The sequence below is a fragment of the Gasterosteus aculeatus genome, chromosome 12 (assembly GCF_964276395.1).
Source record: "Gasterosteus aculeatus chromosome 12, fGasAcu3.hap1.1, whole genome shotgun sequence".
NCBI classification, from domain to species: Eukaryota; Metazoa; Chordata; class Actinopteri; order Perciformes; family Gasterosteidae; genus Gasterosteus; species Gasterosteus aculeatus.
The window spans coordinates 1,466,159-1,490,580 of NC_135700.1; the positions used below are offsets into that span (position 1 = coordinate 1,466,159).

Here is a 24,422-nt window from a genome sequence, read left to right on the forward strand (position 1 = left end):
AAAAGTTGAATGCATAAGTAATTGGTATTATCTGTATTGTAATAAATGATGGCTTAATAGTCATAGCAGTCATACATGGTCAAGTACCGGGATACCTTGCCTGTCGCTTGCTGACTTTATTTTAGTGACAATATATTTCAGATACAATATAATTGATTACGATCCTGTTATAATTACTACAAGCTGGTTATAAGTCACCATAAGCGATCACTGTTTAAGGAAAGTGAAATGAAATATTAAATCTATGCAGCTCAACATACTACGTTGTCAAATGAGTCATGGGAGGAAAATATATACCGCCTGTGACGTCGCTTGAACAGTTTCCTGGGTTCCTGCGCTCCTAAATTGCATCACGACGCAGACACGTCACCCTGACGGCGTCCTGCGTCACTACGTCAGCCGACGTAGCGAAAATGGTTGACACAGGAAATAGTTCCTAGCACGACGTGTAACTCCGGAGCCGATAGCGTTTCGGTAGAAGCCAGCTCAGCGACCCGGGAGAAAAAGAGAAAAGCTTGTTGAGGTAGCCGTGTCTTTGTCTCCGATGGAGGACGTGGAGATCACAGATGTCCATGACGGTGTGGAGACGGCGCCCCTCACCAACCAGGACCTGAGCTCCGTGAGCCTGACGGGTACCAGCTAACAGCCGCTATTGCCTTGTTAATACATGCAGTCATACTGACACCTGTCCAGTTTACGTGCCTCTCTAACGATAACTATGTTACGTATTTGTGGGTAAATATGTTGCCGCCAAGAGTCCTCCTTTTATTTATGAATGCACAACTATTATCAGATTAGTGTGGTCTGGTTATAAATGTGTGGTAAATAACGGTCGCATGGTGCGGCCCACAGTCGGGGAGCTCCTGTCCCAGTACGGATGGTACCTGCTGGCTGTGACCGCCCTCCTTTACCTGCTCATCCAGCACCTGAGCAAGAGGAGATCCAGCCAGAGCTCCAGCAGCTCCACCCAACCATCACTGCAAGGTCAGCACCAGCACCTCCCAGTACCTGCTGCGTCACTCCCTCTGTTAGTTACCAGCTGAGTCACTCCCTTGGTTACCAGCTGCGTCACTCCCTCGGTTACCTGCTGCTTCACTCCCTTGGTTACCAGCTGCGTCACTCCCTCGGTTACCTGCTGCTTCACTCCCTTGGTTACCAGCTGCGTCACTCCCTCGGTTACCTGCTGCGTCACTCCCTCTGTTAGTTACCTGCTGCGTCACTCCCTTGGTTACCAGCTGCGTCACTCCCTCGGTTACCAGCTGCGTCACTCCCTCGGTTACCAGCTGAGTCACTCCCTCGGTTACCAGCTGCGTCACTCCCTCTGTTAGTTACCTGCTGCGTCACTCCCTCGGTTACCAGCTGCGTCACTCCCTCGGTTACCAGCTGAGTCACTCCCTTGGTTACCAGCTGCGTCACTCCCTCCGTTACCAGCTGAGTCACTCCCTCGGTTACCTGCTGCGTCACTCCCTCGGTTACCTGCTGCGTCACTCCCTCGGTTACCAGCTGCGTCACTCCCTCGGTTACCAGCTGAGTCACTCCCTCGGTTACCAGCTGCGTCACTCCCTCGGTTACCAGCTGCGTCACTCCCTCGGTTACCAGCTGAGTCACTCCCTCGGTTACCAGCTGCGTCACTCCCTCGGTTACCAGCTGAGTCACTCCCTCGGTTACCAGCTGCGTCACTCCCTCGGTTACCAGCTGCGTCACTCCCTCTGTTAGTTACCTGCTGCGTCACTCCCTCGGTTACCAGCTGCGTCACTCCCTCGGTTACCAGCTGAGTCACTCCCTTGGTTACCAGCTGCGTCACTCCCTCGGTTACCAGCTGAGTCACTCCCTCGGTTACCTGCTGCGTCACTCCCTCGGTTACCTGCTGCGTCACTCCCTCGGTTACCTGCTGCGTCACTCCTTCATTTACCTGCTGCGTCACTCCCTCGGTTACCTGCTGCGTCACTCCCTCGGTTACCTGCTGCGTCACTCCCTTGGTTACCAGCTGCGTCACTCCTTCATTTACCTGCTGCGTCACTCCCTCGGTTACCTGCTGTGTCACTCCCTCGGTTACCTGCTGCGTCACTCCCTCGGTTACCGGCTGCGTCACTCCCTCGGTTACCGGCTGCGTCACTCCCTCGGTTACCTGCTGCGTCACTCCCTCTGTTAGTTACCTGCTGCGTCACTCCTTCATTTACCTGCTGCGTTTCAAGTGTTTGAGTTTCTCATTGAGTCACCAAAAAGTCAAATATACTGAATAAACTGCCTCTTTTAATATTTATCGTTCTCTTCTGTAAATCCATACAAAGGTCTCTTCACATTGTCATACATTAGGTCATATACAGTTTAACATGAAAGCACATCAGTGTATGTTGATCACGGAGGCTCGACCATTTGGAGGTATTTATAGTGATACTTTTAAGTATTATAATAGTGGGTTTGAAAATGTAGTTATTCATGTGACCATCATGTCAAATGGTGCAACTGTTATGCAACATTAATAAGACAATCCAATGCCGTGGTTCCACTTGTCTTCAATGCTCGGTGTGGGATCCAATCAGCCAGACAACGTTCCGAGTAACTCCCCAGAAGAGAGAAGGCAGAGAGGAGATCACAAGGTGTAGCTGGTGTTAAATAACAAAACAGCAAAAGACTTGTACTTTCAATGTGACTTTAATGATCAGGTACAAGTGGTCACTCAACCAGGAGTCCAAGGGGAGTTTTTATTCCAACCAGCCATCCCAAACCTGTTGATTCATATTCTGTCCATTATTTGTTAGCTGCTGCTATGCTGCACATTGCTCAGTTGTGGAGGCTAATTGTCATGATTTCTACTGTGGGGAATGAAGATGCAGCATTGGTGGCAAGAAGACAAGAAGCCATGGAAGCAGCTCGCATGAAGATGCAACAGGAGCTCGATGCCAAAGCCGAAATCTTCAGAGAGAAACAAAGACAGGTGCAGTAGGCCCAAAAGGAATCTGTCAAAAAGAGATGTCAGACCAACTGAGTGTGATGTATTCTGTAAACAGCAAGAAGAACAGAAGAGGAGGCAGAAAATCGAGATATGGGAGAGCATGCAACAAGGAAAAAGTTACAAAGCAACCACTAGATCTTCTCCGGTGAGTGAATTATGCAATAATAATAATTAAACCCACCGTAGGAAGTAGCGGCGGCTGGGGGGGACGCACGGCTGGGAGATGACTGAGCCGTTGTAGCCGCCATGGTTTTGCATCGCATTAGCATCTTGGTGGGAGCTAAATACTGTTAGCTAGCTGTGCCCTTCAGCCGTGTGTCCCTTTAGACACATGTTCCCTTGGTCCTTAAATCCGAGGATTGGCGGTTTGATCCCCAGCTTCGTTACCATGGGTCCTCGGGGACATTTACCCCACGTTGCTCCCGTACCTGTGACGATGATGTGTACATATTAGCTACTGTCAATAGTAGTTTGATAGCTATTTGTTTGGTCGGAAGACTAGACTTCTTTATAATAAAAACAATGTACTTGTAGTTCTCTTTTGTAGTCTTTAGTAGCAGCTCTAATTTTAAACCCAATGAAACGTAGACTGACATGGCCGTACAATGTTCCCGTGTCTGGGGTCAGCAGGTTTAGAATCTGCTACCCCTCCGAGTCTCTGACACCACTTGTGTGTGTTTGTATAATTGCCATGCGACTCTTGATCAAAGACTCTGAGGGCTGTTAACGGAGTCCATCACTGTAATGTCTGACGGACGCTTTTCACTGCAGACCGCCGAAGAGGCCAGCTCGTCAACAACAGCGCTGAAACCGAAGTCGGACAAGAAGCCGCTTCGCAGTGCAGGTACGTCCTTCAAATGCTCATGCAAATATCATTTTAAACCATCAGAAATCTAAAATGATACCCATTTACTTTGTTCAAGTCATCCATTATTTTGCGTAAAGAAACAACATTCAGAAATAAATGTTTCCCAACTTGAATAAAAAGTTTTACCAAAACTACATTTTACAAGATTACATTTATACACATGACAACATCACAATTGACTTTCAAACAATACGTTTATTGCACAGATTATGAACACATTATGCTGTCTCTCAATGGAACCTCCATCGGTAGCACGCGCTGTATCTAAAAAGTGGACATTTGATCATTGCTATCTCGTTTTTTTTCATAGATCATAGCTCAGCTTGTTCGTTGTGCAATGAGTTATGTACAACAGAACACAAACGGTCCCATACTGCGTAGTGTAGCAGACTCCGCATGGCGCTCATTTTCATCTACAGTTCCACAGCAGCTCTCAAGTAAAACACAAACTCTGTGAAAGAATAACCCTTACCTAGAAAACCCACACTAAAGCCACGATACACACACACACACAAGCACTCATTGAGGCCATCGCATGAGGTCTGGCTTCCTCTTGAAACAAACGCACTGTTCTCATTCATCACTTATCTCCCAGGCCTCTAACAAACGAAACCACATGTTCAGTTGATACAGCGGTTTACCCACCAAGACGCTGACGTCTGCATGTAAAACTCACTTTTATCAACAATCTTGTATCCCCACGAATGTGTTGCTTGTGTTCCCACTTGCTGTAAAATGGTTGATGCTCCCAGTCAGAGCTCATGCAGGAGGCGGGACATAAAACCACCAGCAGACTCATAATTTGATCTGACACTACAGATTGATCCGAGTCTTCGTCGCTCCAGTCAGACTTCATGTAAATGAGCCGTCCTCCTCAGATGTGTGTATATGTCTGTTTTTTGTGCGAGTCCCGAGGCCGTGTCCTCCGCACACTCACGATGAGTAGCTCTATTCTATATTCCTAATGTGTGTGTTTCAGACTACAACCCCCTGACGGGACAGGGGGGAAGCTCCTGCTCCTGGAGACCTGGCAGGAGAGGACCCTCATCTGGAGGGTGAGGGTAAAGGAGGTTGGAGACGTTGGTCTGTTTGACCTTTGCCCTCTGACATCCTGATGTGCACACTGACTGACTGAACCAAGCTGACGATGTTTTCTTTTGATGTGTTTGATTTGTGTTTTTACTCTCTGGTCCTTCGGCTTTTTTCACCATCAGATACTGTGCTCCTCATTATCTGCTAATGCATTTTGGAATTGAAAGCTTGTAATGACGCCCTTCCTGTAATCGGTATGGAACCAGCAGGTTTGGCTGATGAATTTCAAAGTCAGTGTGTTTTTTTCTTCTATATTTTGGTACCAGCATAGTTTAGATTTCATGTTCCTAAAGTTACTGCTGCTGGATGTTTGTTAAGTTCATTACTAAATAAATAGAACATTCTGATATAGCTAGCATAGTGAACAGGTTGATCTATGGCGATGTAACAATGCTGTTTCTATACTCTATACTGCACATTTTTAGGCAATAAAGATTTGACCACGTTATATTTGTGTTTGTCCTGCTGTGAAAGTCCATCATGCACAGTGCAGGTTTAACAAACTGCCGACCAGTCCACGGTGAACCCCGCCTCTCGCCCGAAGTTAGCTGGGATAGACTTCAGCCCCCCCCCCCCCCCTTCAAATAAGCCAATTTACAATTTGCTATAGATGAGTGACAAGTACAATTTAAGTGCTACAATTTGTTAGTCTTTAGTCAAGGTAGAGTCTGAAGAGGTGTGTCTTTAGTTTGCGACGGAAGATGTGAAGGCTCTCTGCGGTCCTGATGTCTTCAGAGAGCTCGTTCCACCATTTCGGAGCAGGACAGCAAAGAGTGGTGATCTAGTCGAGTGTTTTGCTCTCAGTGAGGGAGGAACAAGCAGTTTATCACATGCAGAGCGGAGAGTGCGGGTCGGGATGTAGGGTTTGACCATGTCCTGGATGTAAGCTGGACCCCATCCATTCACAGCATGGTAGGTGAGCACCAATGTTATGTAATGCAGCAAAAGACAGACAAACGGTGTTTCCAAGTTCCAATGTAGAGTTGTCAGTTAATATTTAATGTACAGCCGTGGCCAAAAGTTTTGAGAATGGCACAAATATTCATTTTCAGTCTGCTGCCTTTGAAACACGTGCAGTAATCATTGCTTTGCACAAATAAGGCTTCACAGCCAAGGATATTGCTGATGGTAAGATTGCACCTAAATCTACTATTTATCGGATCATCAAGAACTTCAAGAAATGTGGTTCAATTGTTGTGACGAAGGCTTCAGGTCGCCCAAGAAAGTCCAGCAAGCGCCAGGATCGTCTCCTAAAGTTGATCCAGCTGAGGGATCGGGGCACCACCAGTGCAGAGCTTGCTCAGGAGTGGCAGCAGGCAGGTGTGAGTGCATCTGCACAAGTGCAAAAGTGAGGCAACGACTTTTGGAGGATGGCCTGGTGTCAAGAGGGGCAGCAAGGAAGCCACTTCTCTCCAGGAAAAATATCAAGGACAGACTGATATTCTGCAAAAGGTACAGGGATTGGACTGCTGAGGACTGGGGTAAAGTCATTTTCTCTGATGCCTTTTGCCTTTTCCAGCATGATGGGGCACCTTGCCATAAGGCTAGAGTGATAACTAAGTGGCTCAGGGAACAAAACACCGAACTTTTGGGTCCATGGTCAGGAAACTCTGTAGACCGTAATCCCATTGAGAATTTGTGGTCAATCCTCAAGAGGCGGGTGGACAAACAAAAACCCACAAAGTCTGACAAGCATTGATTATGCAGGAATGGGCTGCCATCAGTCAGGATGTGGCCCAGAAGTTAATTGACAGCATGCCAGGGCAAATTGCAGAGGTCTTGAAAAAGAAGGGTCAACGCTACAAATGTTGAATCTTTGCATAAACTCTATGTAATTGTCAATAAAATATTTTGACACTTATTAAAATGCCTGTAATTATACTTCAGTATACCATAGTAACATCTTACAAAAATATCTAAGAACACTGAAGCAACAAACTTTGTGAAAACCAATAAATGTGTCATTCTCAAAACGTTTGGCGACAGCTGTACACACTAATCATAATCCATACGTTTTTACTCATTTCCACTGGGAAAATTACATTGTTTACTCTGTTTGTTAGAATGCCTGTGAAAGAGTCCATGGGGAGTTTTTATTCCAACCAGCCATCCCAAACCTGTTGATTCATATTCTTTCCATTAGTTGTTAGCTAGGAGTTAACTAGTTAACTACTGTTAGCTAGGAGTGCACATTGCTCAGTTGTGGAGGCTAATTGTCATGAATTCTACTGTGGGGAATAAGCATGCAGCATTGGTGGCAAGAAGACAAGAAGCCATGGAAGCAGCTCGCACGAAGATGCAACAGGAGCTCGGTGCCAAAGCCGAAGAGATGAAGCGATGAAGAGGACGGTACGGTCATGTACATATTTGATGGACTGTGAAGAAAATCCAGAAAAGGACGTGACATGTTCAAGAAAACACTAGTCTATAACGTAACAGAGATCTTATTTTATTCATATGTGGAAACTGCGCTAAAATACACCTGATGCAGAGTACTTGAATGAATGAGGAAATGAAAGCCGATGTGTGATTGGCTGGGCTGCTGTCAGAGGGAGGAGCCTGTGAAAGACGAAAGAAAACCAGGTGACGTTGACAGGCTCAGTTACCATGGTGACTGACCCTAAGCTTTAGTAACCTCCCTTTGTGAAACAGACAAGCCAGAGTTTCCCTCATCTCAGGGTTAACAAACTGAGTTTCCACTAAACCCGCTTCATGAAACGGACCCCAGGAGCTCACACTGATGGTAACAGCAGATTGTGACAAATTACACATTTACAACCAAAGAAGAAGAGTCATTCACAAAGCCTCTGAGGCTGCCTGACTGGATGCCAGACCAAACTGGATTAGTAGCTCTACACGTGACAACCATCTCAGAGAGTACACAGCGCCGGTCTCTGGCAACCACACGGACTCTCTTACTTGGCAAGGAAACACGTTGTAGGTTCTGATGCCGTGTAGCAAAATGGTCAGAAGAGACTCAGATCGGATTTTGTTGACTGAACTGTGCGTCCACAGCACCCAAACACAGCAGAGCTACCGTGAAGCACTATGGCTTTTCTCTGACAATTATTTAAGAGGTTAAAGGGAAAGTAGATGCAGCTTCGTCTCCTCACAGTCTTAATGGAAAGCTGCTGCTCTGGTAGCAGCAGGTCCCATGAACACCACACAGGGCCTCAGAAGGAAAATGCAGCTTGTCACTTGCTTTTGGAAGAGGTTACTCAAAAAGGAAGAAATTGAGTATTTGTTGTGAACCACGTGTTTGGTTTGCTTCATGCTTCTGTGTGCTTTCGGGCGTCAATGTTTGACACTAACATATTTCATCGATATAGGGATGGCCTTCATTTAAAAATGTTTTTAAGAATAGTGTCAGATTGAATAAATGAATGATGCAGTGTTTGATCAATTACATTTCATTACGTAATAATGAAATGCCCCCCCCCCCTGTCATTCAAATTCAAGCCCTTCGGCCGTGTGGACAGGAAGGACTGTTAGATGTGCAATCCCTTATATATGTACAAGCGACGAGGTTTTTCCAGGACCTTAATACATTTAACTTCTGTGGAAAGAGAACCCACACAAAACTACTGTAGACCACGGCACCGACCACGTGGAGGAGCTGCAGGCCAGGCAGCTGCCTTGTGGCTGTTCTGCTAGAAATACCTTTTGGGGAGGTTTTCTTATGAAGAACAAACGTAGGTCTGCTATAACAAAACAAATATATAACAACAAACAACTCTTCACCTCTAAAACCTTACAAAAACTGAAAATACGACACAGGTGACTATAACATATGTTTTTCTGTTCCATCTTCACACTGAAATTGACATTACTTGTGAGCAAAAACATGAGCCTGGATTATTAATGCAGGCTCATTTTTCTGCTGCTTTCAAAGTGCTGCTACGTGGAGAAGTTGTTGGTGACTATTATATACAGTATTCTGGTGTCACAATCATTATTTAGGCAGTAAATAACTGAGACATATAACTAATATTATCATAGTTGTTTCAGTCGTTTGACTCTAAAAGCAATTTGAGAGCAACTGAAGGTCACAGACGGGTTTATTGACCACGTTTTGGGGGATTTTCATGTAAAAGTTGAGCGCTTCATCGTTCAATCAAATTGGGGAACGTCAATGGAACTACAATTCCCAGAGGGCATTTCTGCCAGCTTTAAATCAACAGTCTCGAACTTATAGAGCGTAGGAAGCAGTAGTCAGGTTGAAGCTATTCTCTGGGGTATTTTTTGTTTTTAAAAACAGATATAGCGACGAGTTTTGAATTCGCCTCCGCACCTCATGCTGGATTAATCTCCATGGCAACGGCGGCTGAGGCTCATGGGTACTGTAGTCTATCGAGTCATTCGCCAAACCAAGAAGTGTTATACAACATAACTCCTCATAAACACATTGAAACAGGGGCCTACTGTTTAAATATGTGTTCGTTGCGTAATCTGGCTTATAAAGTAGCGAACACCTTTACAATACAACATATCATGTAATTGTGTCCATTGTACGTGACCTAACGGACAATAAGGAAATAAAAAAAAACTGAGCCGCGATTGCAGAATGGAGAAACGAACTTCCGGCCCCTCCCACCCAAAGAGATGCAACAAGCCAGCCAGTCACAGCGTTTCTACGGAAAGCCGTTGGGTCAAACCACTGCCTGGTTAACCCCCCCCCCCCCCTCTCCCCTTCGCCATCAACGATCTCGACAGGCGGACATTCTTCCACAGGCAGGATTATGGTGAGAATGTGGCCGCTGCTCAAGGCAAAGCAACAAGCCGATCGGCGTTGAGGTGTCCCGATGGTCGCGAAGGAGCGACCGCTGGACGAGCAGAGGAAGCGGCGGCAGAGGACGGTTCAGGTGGCGGCTTCAAGGAGACTGCTGTGATGCTACGTAGGCAGCTGAAGGGAAAGGGCTTTTCTACTATGAGAGAGTGTGTGTGAGGCGCCCGACCGTTCTCCTTTTTGGTTTATGGACAGTTATTCGTTTTCCCGTTACCGTGTTGCTGTTTTTAACGGGTACCGCGAGGATACACGGGGAGCTGGGGACGTTTTGGGGAATGGCAGGTCGAAGCCGAAGAGCCTGGTTTAGTGTTCTGTTGGGGCTGGTGGTCGGCTTCACGCTGGCTTCCAGGCTCATCCTGCCCAAGGCGACGGAGCTGAAGAAAGCCGGGCACAAGCGAAAGGCGAACCCCGCCGGCTGCGGGCTGAACGGGGGTCACCGAACGGAATACAACGGCGTACTATGGCCGCTGCATGATAACGGTTCACCGGCGACCGAGAAGCCTGGGCCCGGGTCCAACAACTTCCTGTTCGTCGGTGTCATGACTGCTCAGAAGTACCTGAACAACCGAGCCGTGGCGGCGCACAGGTACGTGACGTGTCTGAGACGTGTGCTCATGTCCCCCCCCCCACCCAGACTAACGGTCCCAGCGACGGAGCTCACCGGGTCGCAGCCGGCCCGGTTTCTACCCGCCGTGCCCGTTAGTCGCCGGGGCGCGGGCTCCTTTCTGTCGGTAACACAGCGGGTACTGCGTGCTAGTTCCCCCACCTGTTTCCCCGCACGGAGCTCTACGGGGTGACGATACAGGTCCACTGGGTCCGCACCGGCCACGTTTGGGTGTCGTGTTGAAGCCACACGATGTGAACAACATGTGGCACGTCTGCGTCATCATTTTAGACGCAGTCCTCCAAACTTCATCCGGACGGATTCTGTGTCTTTCGGTTAGAAATGCATCCATCAATGGGTACTTGCGCTGCACCATTTAGCCTTTTAAATATCGTAAAATCTAAATGACACCATCTCACAGGAGCCTGCCCGTGTCTTGTTTTATCAGCCCACAATGTTGTCAAGGTTTCTTTTCAAATGACTTGAAGGTTGCGTTGGTCTCCCAGAGAACTATGGGAGGCCCAGTTAATGAAGAATACAGAATAAATTCACCCGGGGCTCCAAGTATCAAGACCGAACCCCAATGGGCTACAAAACCCCAATGTCTGGGTCTACGTTCAAGCCCTAGAAATAAGAAGTCCAATCAAAGCACAGCTTGGACCAGCAGATGTGCGGAGGTGTCTCCCCAGAAATGAATGCTTATCAATTGAGGCCATAGCTGAATGATCATGGAGGGGGGAGGAAACCTGTCGCTCTTTCTCAACAGCAGACATAAAGGTCATATTGAGTGCATTGAAACACAGCCACACATTAGTCAGCATATTTACATTTCAGGTTTTCAACATCAGTGACCTATTTGAATTGTTTCTTGGCTAAATGCCTCAAAAAACCCCGTAGTTCTCACAAGCTGAATAGAGTTTAGCGTTTTGTTCTCCGACATAAAAGCGGTCAGTAAACGCCTCCCTGGTGAACGTTGAATAGACACTTACCTCCTCACTGGAACACCAACCATGTGACTGGTGGAGCTCCTCTGTAGCCCAATGTTTAACTTTGAAGGATTATTCCCACTGCACAGGTCATAGATGTGCTATTAGTTTGAACATTATCTTGCTGATCAATAATCGACATTTCCTCTAGGTTTGTTTTTGCATTCATCTTACAGGCAATGTAAAGATCCCCCTGTCTTCTATCCCCTTAATTTACTACTAGATTACTATAACATTTTGACTCCTATTAATGAAATGTATAAAAACTAAAAAGAAGAATGTGTTGCTTCTCAGGTCTCCCTGCGTCTTTAGTAGAGGGACCAGCACATATGACTGTCAGGGCCGTTTACATGTCACAGGACAGCGTCACCGTTCTCCCCCTCCACGCCACAAAGCCTCGTAGCTTAATCACGGAGAACTTCCCACACTGTCTAATAGGAACTGTTACAAATATTTCACATCTTACATTTCACTGGCGTCATTGTCCTGTTCCAACAGCGGGTGGAAGGAGAAACCGCCTCTTTAATTCAACATGTGAGGTCGTCTGTGTGTTTCTACAATCCGATATGCATTCACCAGGCTGAACCCAAGTCGTTCTCACACGGGACCCTGATCACCAACATGGACACTTGTACGGTTAATACGCTCAAAACACACACACACACACACACACACACACACACACACACACAGCCGGGTGTCAAACAGCTGTGTAAGCAGATAACACCGATTCATTGAATATAATGGCAGGTTGTCTGCATGGACTTCATGCTATCCCTTTAGCCACACAGCTGCTTTACTTCTGCTTTGTAGATAAGAGATCTCTCTGTGAAGAAGCACAAACACACATTAGTTACAGCAGATGCTGCTACACAAGCTGTCTGTCCGTCAGGAGAGGGCTGTGTCGTGCCGCACACAGGCGGCCAATAAGAAGACATCTTTGTATGCGCTGCTGGAATCGAGAATAAAGGCGCGTGTGTGATGAACCTATTTAGGGTGTTGTCCTATCGTTGTTGTCATGGAAGTCCTGTCACACACAGCAAGTGAACCAGAACACGAGCACGGACCCTGACGGGTTTCTGAGCACCCGGGTACCAAAAGAGCCTTCAGGCCAGCGGACGATTCCATTGGCGTCAGAAATACTTTGAGGGACTATCAAACTATTATTTTAAAGATTATGTTATTGTTTGAATCTCATGTAACCATTTTTGCTGTGTTTAACAAATGCTTAATTCAATGTTAAAGTTCTTAATTAAATTATAAAATAATCAAGTAAAGTACTTAATTCACACAGAAACATGCTAAACTGTTGTTTGATATTTCATAGACTATTTATTTACTTTACAGTTACTTCTATTGAAGAGCCACTCCCCCAAAATGATCATAGTGAATGTAAACAACACATGTCTTTTATATTAGCATATTCTATAGCTGTTAAATGACACAGTCCAGTTCTGATTACATTCTGCTGTCATGACAACGGGCATCGACTCGTTTACTGTCTGGACGTGAAGAGAAAATAGGTTTGAAGCTTTCACACATTCCACATCCATGCAGTGTAGATTTGTTGGACAATCACATCAGTGTTCACACGGTGAGACCATGCGGTCGCCCTGACGCACGTTAAAGCCACCGACTGCACATGTGGACCACATCTGTATACACAGACAGACAGACAGTGTGCATAGGACCACATCCCCAGATCGCAGTCCAGCTGTTACGCTTCCTACAGGAGCAGAGATTTAGTCATGTACACGACTAAACGATTTCATTTAATAAACGGTGGTAGCGTCTCCGCTGATGACACGGCTCTGTGTGTTTACAGGACATGGGCACAGACCGTTCCAGGTCGCGTGGAGTTCTTCTCCAGCGAGGGCTCCGACACCTCCATACCGATTCCCATAGTGGCCCTGAGGAATGTGGATGACTCGTATCCGCCGCAGAAGAAGTCCTTCATGATGCTCAAGTACATGCACGACCATTACCTGGACAAGTACGAGTGGTTCATGAGGGCCGATGACGATGTCTACATCAAGAGTGAGAGGCTGGAGGGCTTCCTGCGCAGCCTCAACAGCAGCGAAGCCATTTTCCTGGGGCAGACCGGCATGGGAGCCAGGGACGAGCTGGGGAAACTGGCCCTGGAGCCCGGGGAGAACTTCTGCATGGGGGGGCCCGGGGTCATCATGAGCCGCGAGGTCCTCAAGAGGATGGTGCCCCACATCCGAGAGTGTCTGCAGGAGATGTACACCACCCATGAGGACGTGGAGGTGGGCCGGTGTGTCAGGAGGTTTGCTGGGGTCCAGTGTGTCTGGTCCTATGAGGTGAGCTGCTTTCATTTGTCCCCTTGTCCCCTTCTTTGCTGTCAGTTGCTCCGAATCCCTCTAGATTCAAGAGGCAAGGACCCCCACATAGAAGTGTTGATTTGTACACCGCACAGCAGACGGCGAGGTGGGGGCGCATGTTGGTGCGCTGTACGCGTGGCATACAAAACACCGGAGATCAGAAGCTGATCGGCCAATCAGCTGCTGGATGGATTTGTTTATGACAAATGTCCATGTGATTTACTCCTGTCCGCTGACCCGGATCCTTGCGTCTGAGGTGTCCTGTGGGCCGGCACTTGACCCGAGCTCCCAGAATAGCATTCCATTGGCTGGTCCAGTCGCCGTGTCCTACCTTCACTTGCGTGTGATGTTTACACAGCACTGTGTCGTGTAGAGTGGATCGTGGAACACTCACGGACATTATCTTTCAAGTGGTTTGATTGCTGGCCCATAAATCAGCCACACAATAGTTTCACGCAAACACGCTATCCACATCAATCAATGTGCATGTTTGTTCCAAAGGGGGAAGTGCTTCACACTCTCTGCACTTCAGCTCTGACGCCAAGCAGACAGCGTGGCGTCCCTGCGGGGGCGCAGTGAGTGTCCCTACATGTCAGGACGCGGTGGAGACACAAACCTGAAGTGTCTGAATGAGATAAGCGGAGGTGTGTGTTCAGTGTTATTGATCGCGCTGTGTTTCACCCCCACAGACCGCTGTGACCTGCGGTCTGTGTTACTGAGGGGCCCCAAATGCCCCCTCAGTCTCAATCTATTTCATTACTGAAACCAAATGTCCCCCCCCATCTCCCTGGGCCTCTGCCCGACCTGCACACCTGTCGAGAAGAGAGGGAAACTCACATGCAGGAAATCCCCATGTGTTTTATTTCAGACAGTCACTAAAAAAGGTGTTCTCTGAAGGGGGGCGGGGGGTATAAATGCTTTTAAAGAGTTCAGAGCACCGTGATTATCAGGATGATCTCATGAAGCCAGGTTGGGTTGGTCAGGATGATCATGACATGACATTTTGTCCTCGTCCATTACTTAATGAGCAGACCGACGTTCTCACGGTCGACAAAGGCCCAGGAAGTGAGCCACCCACGCTCCTGAGCACTGCCTCAACACGCTCTTCCAACTGATCCTAAAAAGCCCCCTTCGTTTCCTGTCTCTGAGCACCCAGCGTTGTTATTATGCCATTATCGTTATGAATATGATGGTGGTATGTCTGCACCTGTGTGCATGTGTCTGCTCTGTTGTTGCTTGCAGCAGCCTGGAGTGAGTCTGTTATATTGTCCACTCTGTGTGCTTCTTTCTAAAAGTATGCCCCACCATGTTTACTCTCACTATTCTAAAATAAACTGGAGCTGCAAGGCCAGAGGGGTGAATTAGCCCGAATTCCAGCTCTGCAGCATGAAGCTCTGCAGCATGAAGCGCAGGCATGAATGTGTGGCTGCAGCAGCAGGACACAGGCTTGCAGGACACGTGCTCTTTGGGAGACTTTATAGGCCACTGAAACCTTCATTAGTGTGAGTGGGCTCCTTCTGATACACACTCGCCCGGAAAAATGACTTCTTTCATCCTGCTCACGTCCCTCAAGTTCCAATAGAAGGCTTTATATTTGCTTTGATTTGACATCTGCATGCTTCTTTGAGCCGTTGGTGTTTGGCATGCTGTGGAGTAGTGACTTGGTCCATAAAGTTAATCCAGCACATATAGTATAAGTACACAGAACTTCTGCACTAATACACACTGGTCACAAACGATCACTCCAAGTAGAGTTTCTTTGATTGTTTGTGAAATAAAAAGTGAATCCGTTTGCTCAGCACTGTTCACAGAGCACACAAGTGTCACCGATAAGATGAAGAAGGGTGCTGGTCCTATTGAGCTGATCATGGCGTCAGTTTAATTTGACACTTATTACCGTATTTTGTCATTTCTGATGACATATTTTTAGATGAGACTAGAACGCTAAGGGGATCTTTTTGTTTTGTTTGTGACGGAAGCAGAATGAGCTCTGACCGAAGCGCGTGTTATTGCACCCCAACCCTTTAGCACCTCACGCTGTTGAGTTTGACAGCGCCTGCGTTTTAATGCACATATTGATAAACATGAATATGTGAGACAGATCCTTCCATTTTCAGTCTCTGAATAACCATGAAGGATCTACGGCAGGTGTGGCCACGCTTCTGCTCGCAAGCTACTTTTTCAATCTACCAAGTTATGACCCAACATCATTAGTTTTTTTCCCAATAGAAGGCGGTGGATTGGGCACCGTGGTCCATGGTGTCTGACTAAGGACTAAAGCGCCGTGCCAGATGTGAGGCCTGCTCACTGTATGACGTAACGGAGCCCTGGAGGTGAGCAGCAATCTGCTTTCCTCAGAAGCTCAGAGACCATTCCAACACGTACAGACAAGCTCCAACACGGCTAATAACAGGACTCCCAGAGTCCACCTCCTAATCCTAAAGGGTCCTGAGTGGCCTGAGAGCCCACCAAATCTCCCTGTGCGCTGCCTCATGCGCACTCGTGCTGCCAACAACAACACCATTGTGCTCTCACCGTACTGCTGCTTTTCGTCAGCATTAACTGCGATTGCCTTTTATCCCTTCCCATCTTAGCTCCGTTTGTACATAACATCAGAAATAACACCGGGCTCTCTCTCTAACATGCACTGCGCACAACTTCATATCTGATCTGAGCTGCTTCCTCTTATGTCTTAGATACGCAATGAGTGGAGGAAGCAGCCGTACACACGGTGTGCATGTATACACCCACGTGTACCGTGTGCCGCTGGAAACTTCTGCAAATGTACAGAACAGTTGTTCACAGGAACATGAAATAAATGCGTCTACCGTAGCCTTTTAGGGTGGATCTACGTCAATGCTGTCTGCAGAACTCAGACGGACACGGACAAAATCAGTCTGCAAACACAAATAGTGGCATGCATTATAATACCAATGTATCCTTGGTATGCATGACAATAATGTGTTCAGTCGTTATCCGTACTTCTTCACGGTCTAACTTGGGGATAAAGGTAGAGGAGGCACAGGAGCAGGAAGAGGAGAACACCAGTGGACATTACCAGCACTTACGGTTTAATGCCTCTCTGTTTAGCTTCGAGAACCGAGGTCATTCAATCAAATTCAAAATGATCAAAATGATTATATATATATAATATATATATATATATATATATATATATATATATATATATATATATTAATTATATTGTTAACCAATTGGCCTGCCGGTATACAGCAGTCTATAGCTGTCTAGTCCTGTCGTCCAGTCCATAGTGAGTGCGAAGCTCCTCGAGGTAACTCACTGTTCCGTATGCTGGTGGCAATCCGCCATGACACACACCGTACCAAGTCAGCCCAAATATGGAATCCACATGTTATGGGAAGGCACTATTATTGTGTGGAACCTTGGCCCAGGGACCACAGAGCGCACTGGGTTCTTCAGGTCAAAACCTCCACAGATCGAAATGACTGTGGGATCAGGGCCTTTGTGAACTACTCAAGTCTTAGATTTATGGCCATTTCAATACAAACCTCAAACTGACCGCAGACCAAGTGCTGCAGAAGTGTGATGTGTGTGTCTCAACTCCTCTCACTGGTCCAGTGTCCCATGTGAGCCCCACTGCTACGAAGGTCTGTGTCTCTAAGTGTCTGGACCAAAGACTGCATGTGACTGCATGTGAGGATCCTCCTCTACATAAATCCTTTATGTTGCCAAAGCCTCTCCAGTCCAAGGAGAAGGCAGTGACTGAAGTGGGACAGCGTGCTTTATGAATCAGTAGTATCCATCAGTAGGAACTCCCCAACGGCCCAGCCCGTATTCATGGGTGACTGTGGGTGAGTGGGGAGCACGGTCGTCCTCCAATCAGGGTTGTGGGTTCGATCCCAGGCCCGGCTAACCCACATGTTGATGTGTCCTTGGGCAAGACACTTAACCCAACATTGCTCCTGTAGCTGCGACTACAGTGTGTGAATGTTAGTTACTGATGGGCAGGTGTCACTGTGTGTGGTTCTCCTGTCATCAGGGTGTGAATGGGTGTGAATGGGTGAATGATGTCATGTAGTGTTAAAGCGCTTTGAGTGGTCGGAAGACTAGAAAAGCGCTATACAAGTACAGTCCATTTACCATTCACATATCGTGACCAGATCATCCACATGGTAATATAGTCCACCCGGCTAGGACTAGCAGTATTGTTTCTATGTTCTACTGGCATCTGGTCTGCAGTGCTGAGCCTCTTGGCCTTTGGTCTGCTCGTTCCCCCACAGGGAGCGAACCATGTAGTCCTTAATGACACTGCTCTAATTTCGCGTAGTATAGTGTACAGCATCAGGATGATCACAATGTCAGATATTACTCCTGTTAAAAAAGGCAGTGCAGACTAATCCACTCGGCCTATTTCTACATTTCACAATCAAAGCCCTAAACACATGGACTAGGAAACTGTATTCCAGAGGGAACTACATTTCCCCAAGAGCATTTCACTTACCGGGAACTCAATAAAGTAGCTTCTAGTAGTTTAGGCTTCATAAGGGTTGGATAACTAACAGACGTCTCTGCGTCCACAGGACAAATCTATTCCAGCCGCTTATGGAACAGGAATACAAGATATTGCAAAATTAGCCAAAATAAATCGCTTTGATGTGAGTATTTAGCATTTTTTTTGTGTTAATCATTTACGCCCTCTTTTTTTTAAAGGGTTAGGCCTATGACCCAATAATTGAAATCTCCTGATTACACAATCACACATCACGAGGCTTTAAAGTTTGGTGGATGTGACATTGTGGCGCTCATGCTGACCGAAGAGAGGGTCCGAATAAGAAAGTGCTGCTGCATGGTTCTTGGAAAGCCAGCTCCCTCCTGGTCTGGGCTCGGCCCGGTCTCCACACTGCAAGCCAGGCTCCTCCTCTGGCGTCCCGCCCACTGCCAGCTCATGTGCCTGCTTTCCTTTTTTCCTCTCTAATTGTATGCTTTCCGACTGGGCCAGGACTGTTAAAGCAGAATGCCCACATCTTTTCTTTAGTCTATTCACAAAGCCAACGAATTTACTCAAGGCGGATTAAACAGAACACTGGTTAACTGGACAATGAAGAAGCTCTATCGTCCTAAAGGGTCCGGACTATTAAATAAACCATTACACTCCCAACAGAAAATGCAGGGAGATTGCGTTTTGTGCATGTGGTCCATGTGAAGGAGTCCCTGGTGTGTTTCTGTGTTGGTTGCTAGTTAGTTGTTATGTGACACATGGTAATGTAATATCCATGAACGTATTGAATGCCATCTGAAATGATCATTGATAATGGTGGTTTCCTTTGTCATGTTCATAGCTGTCGTGAGGAGACCCTTTCTGTGAGATGGGCTGCTGAGTCCAAACTTTAGCAGTAGCATGCTCTTTCCTCTGGTCCTTCACACTTTGTTCTCTTCCAGCTCTGCTTCCTGCTTTCTGCTGTCTCGTAGCCAAAAGCCTTCTCCCGGTGCCGTCTGCTTGGCCCGAGCCGCTGGCTTTTACTGGCACTCTGAAGCTGTGCCTGCAGAGGCCTTAGTCATGCTGCTCGGCTCCTCCTCCTCCCTCTTTTTCTTTCCCTTTCTCCCCCCTTTTCAACTCTGACTGAAGTCCTGGCTAGAATTAAATCTCAGGGTAAGCACTGACTGTTCAGAGGCTGTAAAGACGAAAACGGGCAATAATGACACACTAAGTACAGAAGATCGGTCTCATCCATGTTATTGTGATACATTCATACGTATTTAGTACGGCCCAACATCAACAATGGGCCTCGGTGGACACCAAGCAGGGACATCAAGCCCGGGAGAGGGGGGTTGCTCATCACCGAGTTAAGCCCACAAGTGGGTTGATCAAGCCATTGTGGTAAATGGGCTTGTTGATGGCCTGTTGTACTATTTCAGTGACACGACTGCTGTAACCAATACCTTTCCTCTTCTCTGCGCCCTGCTTTTTCTGCGTCATTACATGAGGGCCATTTTACTGAATGCTTAGGGAGGCCTTTGGGTGCAGAACGGTCAGATATGGCTCCATATTTAGCAGGTCTTGCTCTGGTGAAATAGAGTTGGACGTTTAAGAAGACTTGACGTGTCAGGGAGATACATAAGATGAAGCTCAATGTAATGTTGAATAACCTGTTGTTGTCAGCTCAGCAGAATATCACTTGCTGACATCTTGCTCCCTAGTCCCATCTGTAGCCCCTCCAACACGTGCTATCATTTCATTATATATATTATAACATTATGAAAATATGAAATCTTTGATACTGAAATTGATTTCATGTTCCTATGGTTGGCCTCATTCCGTAAACATTCTGCAACCCTGCATTACTCTTGATACAGGCATGCAGTATCGTGGTTTGCAGTAGAAGACGATTAGTTCATCTCTTAGAAAAGGTGCCAATCATTAGTTCAGTTGTAGATATTATCGGATGAGTCTGTAAAAAATGGACGTGGATGAATAAAAGGCTCCTCAGAGCAGCTCGCCGTGCTCCTCGTCCACCCAGCAGATGAAGCAGCGTTAAGCCCTGCTGACGTCGGCCACATTGGGGGCAGTGCGCTGACCAGTAAGCCTTAATCTTTATCCAGCCATGCCGGGATGTGTTTGTTTGTCTATGTGCCCCCACCGGACTTGTTCCAGGTGTGGGGGTACGCTGTACTGTGTGTGCAGCTGGCATGCTTGCTTTTATCAAATAACAATCAAAAACCTTCCTTTCTGTTTCTTAATCTCCATGTACTATATAGTGTCAAAATGGTGTCCCTCCAGATGTTTTGTCACTCAGGAACAGCTGCACTGAGCCTCTCAAAGCAGGTTAGAGGTATCATGTATGAGACAGCCCGGCTAAATGTCCATTCTGGTTCTTCAGCGGGCATTGACGTAGGGTGGAGCTTAAACCTTGCATGTCACAAACTCCGTTCCTTGTGGCGACTCGACCAGGACTCGACCCAAGACCCAATTCAGGGTCCTTCGTCCAGCTGCGTCCCGTAAGGTCTCATATGGTCCCTGTTGGCCGGTCTGCGTGATGTGGGCTCTTCAGCGTTGGAGCTCTATCAGGGGAAAGCGTTGTGTTTGTAGAAGCACAGCAGGCAGCTGGAGCCCCCGAGCTTCTCCAGTCAGCGTGCTCGATCTGTCACGACACACATCACAGTCCATCACGGTGCTGCTTCTGAGCCTCCAGCATCCAATTAGAGCAGATTAGTTTCTAAGAGCCTTACAGTGGCCACACCATGTGTTTCCTCCTCCCAGATACAACTTCACCACAGCCTTTTACCTGCATGCTGCATGTTGTGGTCTACAGAGGCTTTAGAAGCGGTACATCCCAGGATCTGGATGCAGCTTCATGTCACTGCTCAGTCAGTGGGACTCGACCACTGATATAACTGCAGATTCTAACGTCTACTATTGATTATTTTCCAGTGAAATCCTCCTCACATGCTTTTTTGATGTATGATCTGCTCCTGTCAGTGTAAACCCTGATGAGTATGAGCAAGTAAAGAGTTACATTCCATGTCATTTAGCTGACGCCTTTATCTAAAGCGACTTACAATAAGTGCATTTCAACCATAAGGATACAAACCCAAAGAAACAAGAAAGTGCAATTTCATCAAATAAGCCAAGTTACAATTTGCTATAGATAAGAGCCAGTAGTAAGTAAGTATTTAAGTGCTGCAATGTGTTAATCTTTTTAGTCAAGGTGTAGTCTGAAGAGGTGTGTCTTTAGTTTGCAGCTGAAGATGTAAAGACTCTCTGCAGTCCTGATGTCATCACAACAGCTTCAACCAGCTGATTGTGTAAAGAAATAATAGTATGCCATGATATTAGTTATTTTGAAACTCGAAAATGTGTTTCATCCTTTTTGTGAATTTGTATTGTTCCTGAACAATAGAATCTACACACGTGTAGAAGAAGCAGGAACCGAGCTTCCATTCGCTCTCATTATAATTCATTCGTCTGCTGTTTGGGTGCTAATTTCTGAGCAGCCGTACTGTGACCCACTTGCTCAGGACCTGTTGCTAACAGCACGCAGCTAAAAGTCTCGTGGTAGATCTCAGGCATGTGGACTTGTGCTCATGCTCACGTTCACCCACGTACACATCGTGCATGTGGACCCCAGACCACTACAGGAGTAAGTCAGTACTCCAGCTCTCTGCGTGTAGACACAGACTGCGGCAGATGTCCTTGGCAGCAGTCCATCACACGGGAGTGTGAACCCTGGAAGAACATCAGCATGTCTGGTGTGGAGGTACACGAGGAAGGGACTAGATGTGATCATACCTGGATTCCATAAAGCACCATACCCTCACATGGCGGCAGCAGCTCCTGAGTCACCAGTCAATGAATTCCTTGGGACGTCCTGTGGGAGAAGACACGGCCACAGTGTGGGTAGCTGACAGATGAGCAGATCTAGCAATAAGGATGAATGTGTCTGTAGAAACATCAGTACTGGTTTGTTTCCTGCAGACGTTACCCAGCAGAAGGACAAACATGTGCTGCGCATTAGTCGCCTCACACTGATGGAGAAGAGTCAATGACCTCATTCATTAGAACGCGATCGCTGCCCCAATGCAATCAATGTAATGCTGGTTACAGTTTTCAGACATGTAACGCGTAACACAGATTCCACTGTATACAGGAGCACAGCAGTACTGTATGCATGGCTGTATATCCATGGCTGAACTCGTTAAAGTAAATTGATGTTGAACATCGTCGTTGGACATGAATTTCAGCGCTCGATCATTGTTCACTATTCTGCTGCTTGGCCCATTTTAAGGCTCAGTTTACAAATTAAATCATACTTTTTCCTTGTTGCTGTTTTCAAAGCCTCAGTCAGCTGCTGAATGTGGTGCACAACATTTGTATTATAAGAAGGCCGGCAGGATCTACAACAGAAGACTTTATTGTCCATGTTTCAAAGGCCGACACGTGTCTTTGGTTTGCATGTTCAAAGTCTGCTATTAAGAACGCATTAGAACACATCACATCCAGACAGGCAACATTAAAACACATCCACACAAGCACCGTATATTCAAGGTCAAATCAATATGTTAAATGTTGTGTCCTTACTAATTAAGGTATTTGATGGCATCAGGGACCATCCTTGGAGAGCTGGCACAGGGCCTGGGGGGTGGATTCCTCCCCTACGCCACAGGGATGGAGAATGGGGGCTAGTTTACGGTCTGTGGTCCAACTGTCCAGTTGGGAGGCTTTGTCTTGCTCAGACTATGCGTATGAAGGTCACATAAGAAGAAATGTTGTGAAATGTTTCCAGTGCTGTGCAGAATGAGGAGATACGACCAGATTACCCACATGCTATTCTCCGTTCATGGAGAAAGGAATGAACAGATTCCTAGACCATAAGGCCACTGATATAGATAATTTAGATTCTCTATTATATTATTAGGCCATCTGAATACATTCCGAATGTTAACCCAGAGTAGAATATAGAAAAGTCTTCAGTGTCGTTCTTTGCTCTCAATATCTCATCATCTCAGCGAAGCTAACCAAAAGTCTGGTCTCCGTGTCACCACACACACAGCCGAGCCCCGCGTCCTCAAAGGACGCCCCCGGAATATTACCTGAGGTATTTTTTTTACTCCCTAATGTCTGAATTGGCACAGTCCCCATAAATCCCGTAATGGTCGGGCTCTAGTTAGTGCGAGTGTTTCTGACATGAGACCCTATGAGTTTACAAAACAACGGCCCCCTTCCCAGTCCCTAGATGGGCCGTGTGGTGTCCTCGTGGCCAGTCTTGGTTTCCTCTCTGGAGATCAGCAGAAACTGTGTGTTTAGCTCTCCAATGGCCTCTGGGTGAGCTGGTGTCTTAGCCAAGCTGCTGGGTGGAAAGCTGGTGTGGGGCTGGTTTGCATGTGTGGGAGTGGGGTGAGCAAACTCCCCTTCCCCCATGTTGAGAGACCAGTGAATCACTGGGGGGCATACAAAGGCTCTGGAGATTGATGAGGAGGCCTGATAATGCAAAGAACCCAGTTGTACCTCAGAGGGACAGGGAGAGCAGTACGATCCAGGGGGGGGGGGTGCGTTCATGTAAATGCACAGGAAGCGAAGGAATGCCTTGCTCCTTCAGCAGTGTGTGGGGCTCTGGGATTAGAACGATGTCTTTGTCTGTGAGCGGCAGCTTCTTGGGGTTGGGTGGAGGGCTCCGGTTGCTGTTGGGGGGAGGGGTGGAGACGCCTCAGAGAGGGGAAGGGATTAGAGACAGGGGGCGATTGTGTACTTTTTCCACATGAATCAATCCGTAGCCTGTCAATTTAACGGGGGACATATTCAAAGTTCACTTCTACTGATGTAAATCCTGTCCTTGAACGGGATGCAACCAGTGGTTAACATTTCAATTGTGTCGCAGCGTGTGTGAATGAGTGTCCAGTCATGTAGGAAAATAAAACAACACAACAATAGCAGCTAGCTATTGTTGTGTTGTTTTATTTTGCTCTCTAAGTGGCTGGGTGAACTTCTGGACTTCCCTGCAGATCATTTGGTCTGTGTTAACTATTGTGTTCCTTATAAAATCTTTAAAAAAAATAGTCCTGTCCTGTGTTTCACGGGGGCGAATGGACCGGCCGGCAGGGAGGTGATATGTAGTTGTTGCGGATACGTGACTTCTGTGCTATAGTACCATATATATACCCACAGGGGGATTACATCAGCAGGGTGCCGGAGGCTTTTCGGGTGTCGGGTAACTCAGATTGATTGCATTCTTGGATGATTAATCTTTTAGGTGCAAGGTTGGAAGTCCCAAGGCTGCAGAGGGAGGCTGTCGAAGGGAAAAGGAAGGCCAC

General features: G+C 47.0%; 2 protein-coding genes and 1 long non-coding RNA gene across 3 annotated transcripts in view; 2 read left to right on the forward strand and 1 right to left on the reverse strand.

The window, feature by feature from the left end:
• Positions 1 to 318: 318 nt before the first annotated feature.
• selenos (selenoprotein S) lies at positions 319 to 5,364 on the forward strand. The gene is made up of 6 exons (XM_040203043.2): positions 319 to 632; positions 853 to 984; positions 2,832 to 2,938; positions 3,012 to 3,101; positions 3,728 to 3,800; positions 4,804 to 5,364. The coding sequence occupies exons 1-6, from the start codon at positions 545 to 547 to the stop codon at positions 4,881 to 4,883; spliced, it is 570 nt and encodes a 189-aa protein (XP_040058977.1). The 5' UTR covers positions 319 to 544; the 3' UTR covers positions 4,884 to 5,364.
• LOC144385328 (uncharacterized) lies at positions 2,857 to 3,378 on the reverse strand. The gene is made up of 2 exons (XR_013451562.1): positions 3,138 to 3,378; positions 2,857 to 2,960 (listed from the first exon to the last, which is right to left on the reverse strand). It is a non-coding gene; the product is annotated as an uncharacterized LOC144385328 (long non-coding RNA).
• A 2,208-nt stretch (positions 5,365 to 7,572) lies between the features above and the next one.
• Positions 7,573 to 24,422, forward strand: part of chsy1 (chondroitin sulfate synthase 1) — a 33,584-nt gene continuing 16,734 nt past the window's right edge. The window contains exons 1-2 of the mRNA XM_040164490.2: positions 7,573 to 10,288; positions 13,118 to 13,613. Of these exons, the coding sequence (XP_040020424.1) occupies positions 9,978 to 10,288; positions 13,118 to 13,613 (807 nt within the window). The 5' untranslated portion in view covers positions 7,573 to 9,977. The remainder of the gene's footprint in view (positions 10,289 to 13,117; positions 13,614 to 24,422) is intronic.

What these genes read in the sequence shown, in the direction of transcription:
- selenos (XM_040203043.2), top strand. Translation starts at nt 545, where the DNA reads ATGGAGGACGTGGAGATCACAGATGTCCATGACGGTGTGGAGACGGCG. An exon ending in CACCCAACCATCACTGCAAG is followed by an intron (nt 985 to 2,831) that starts GTCAGCACCAGC and finishes TGGGGAATGAAG; the next exon opens with ATGCAGCATTGGTGGCAAGA. An exon ending in TCAGAGAGAAACAAAGACAG is followed by an intron (nt 2,939 to 3,011) that starts GTGCAGTAGGCC and finishes TTCTGTAAACAG; the next exon opens with CAAGAAGAACAGAAGAGGAG.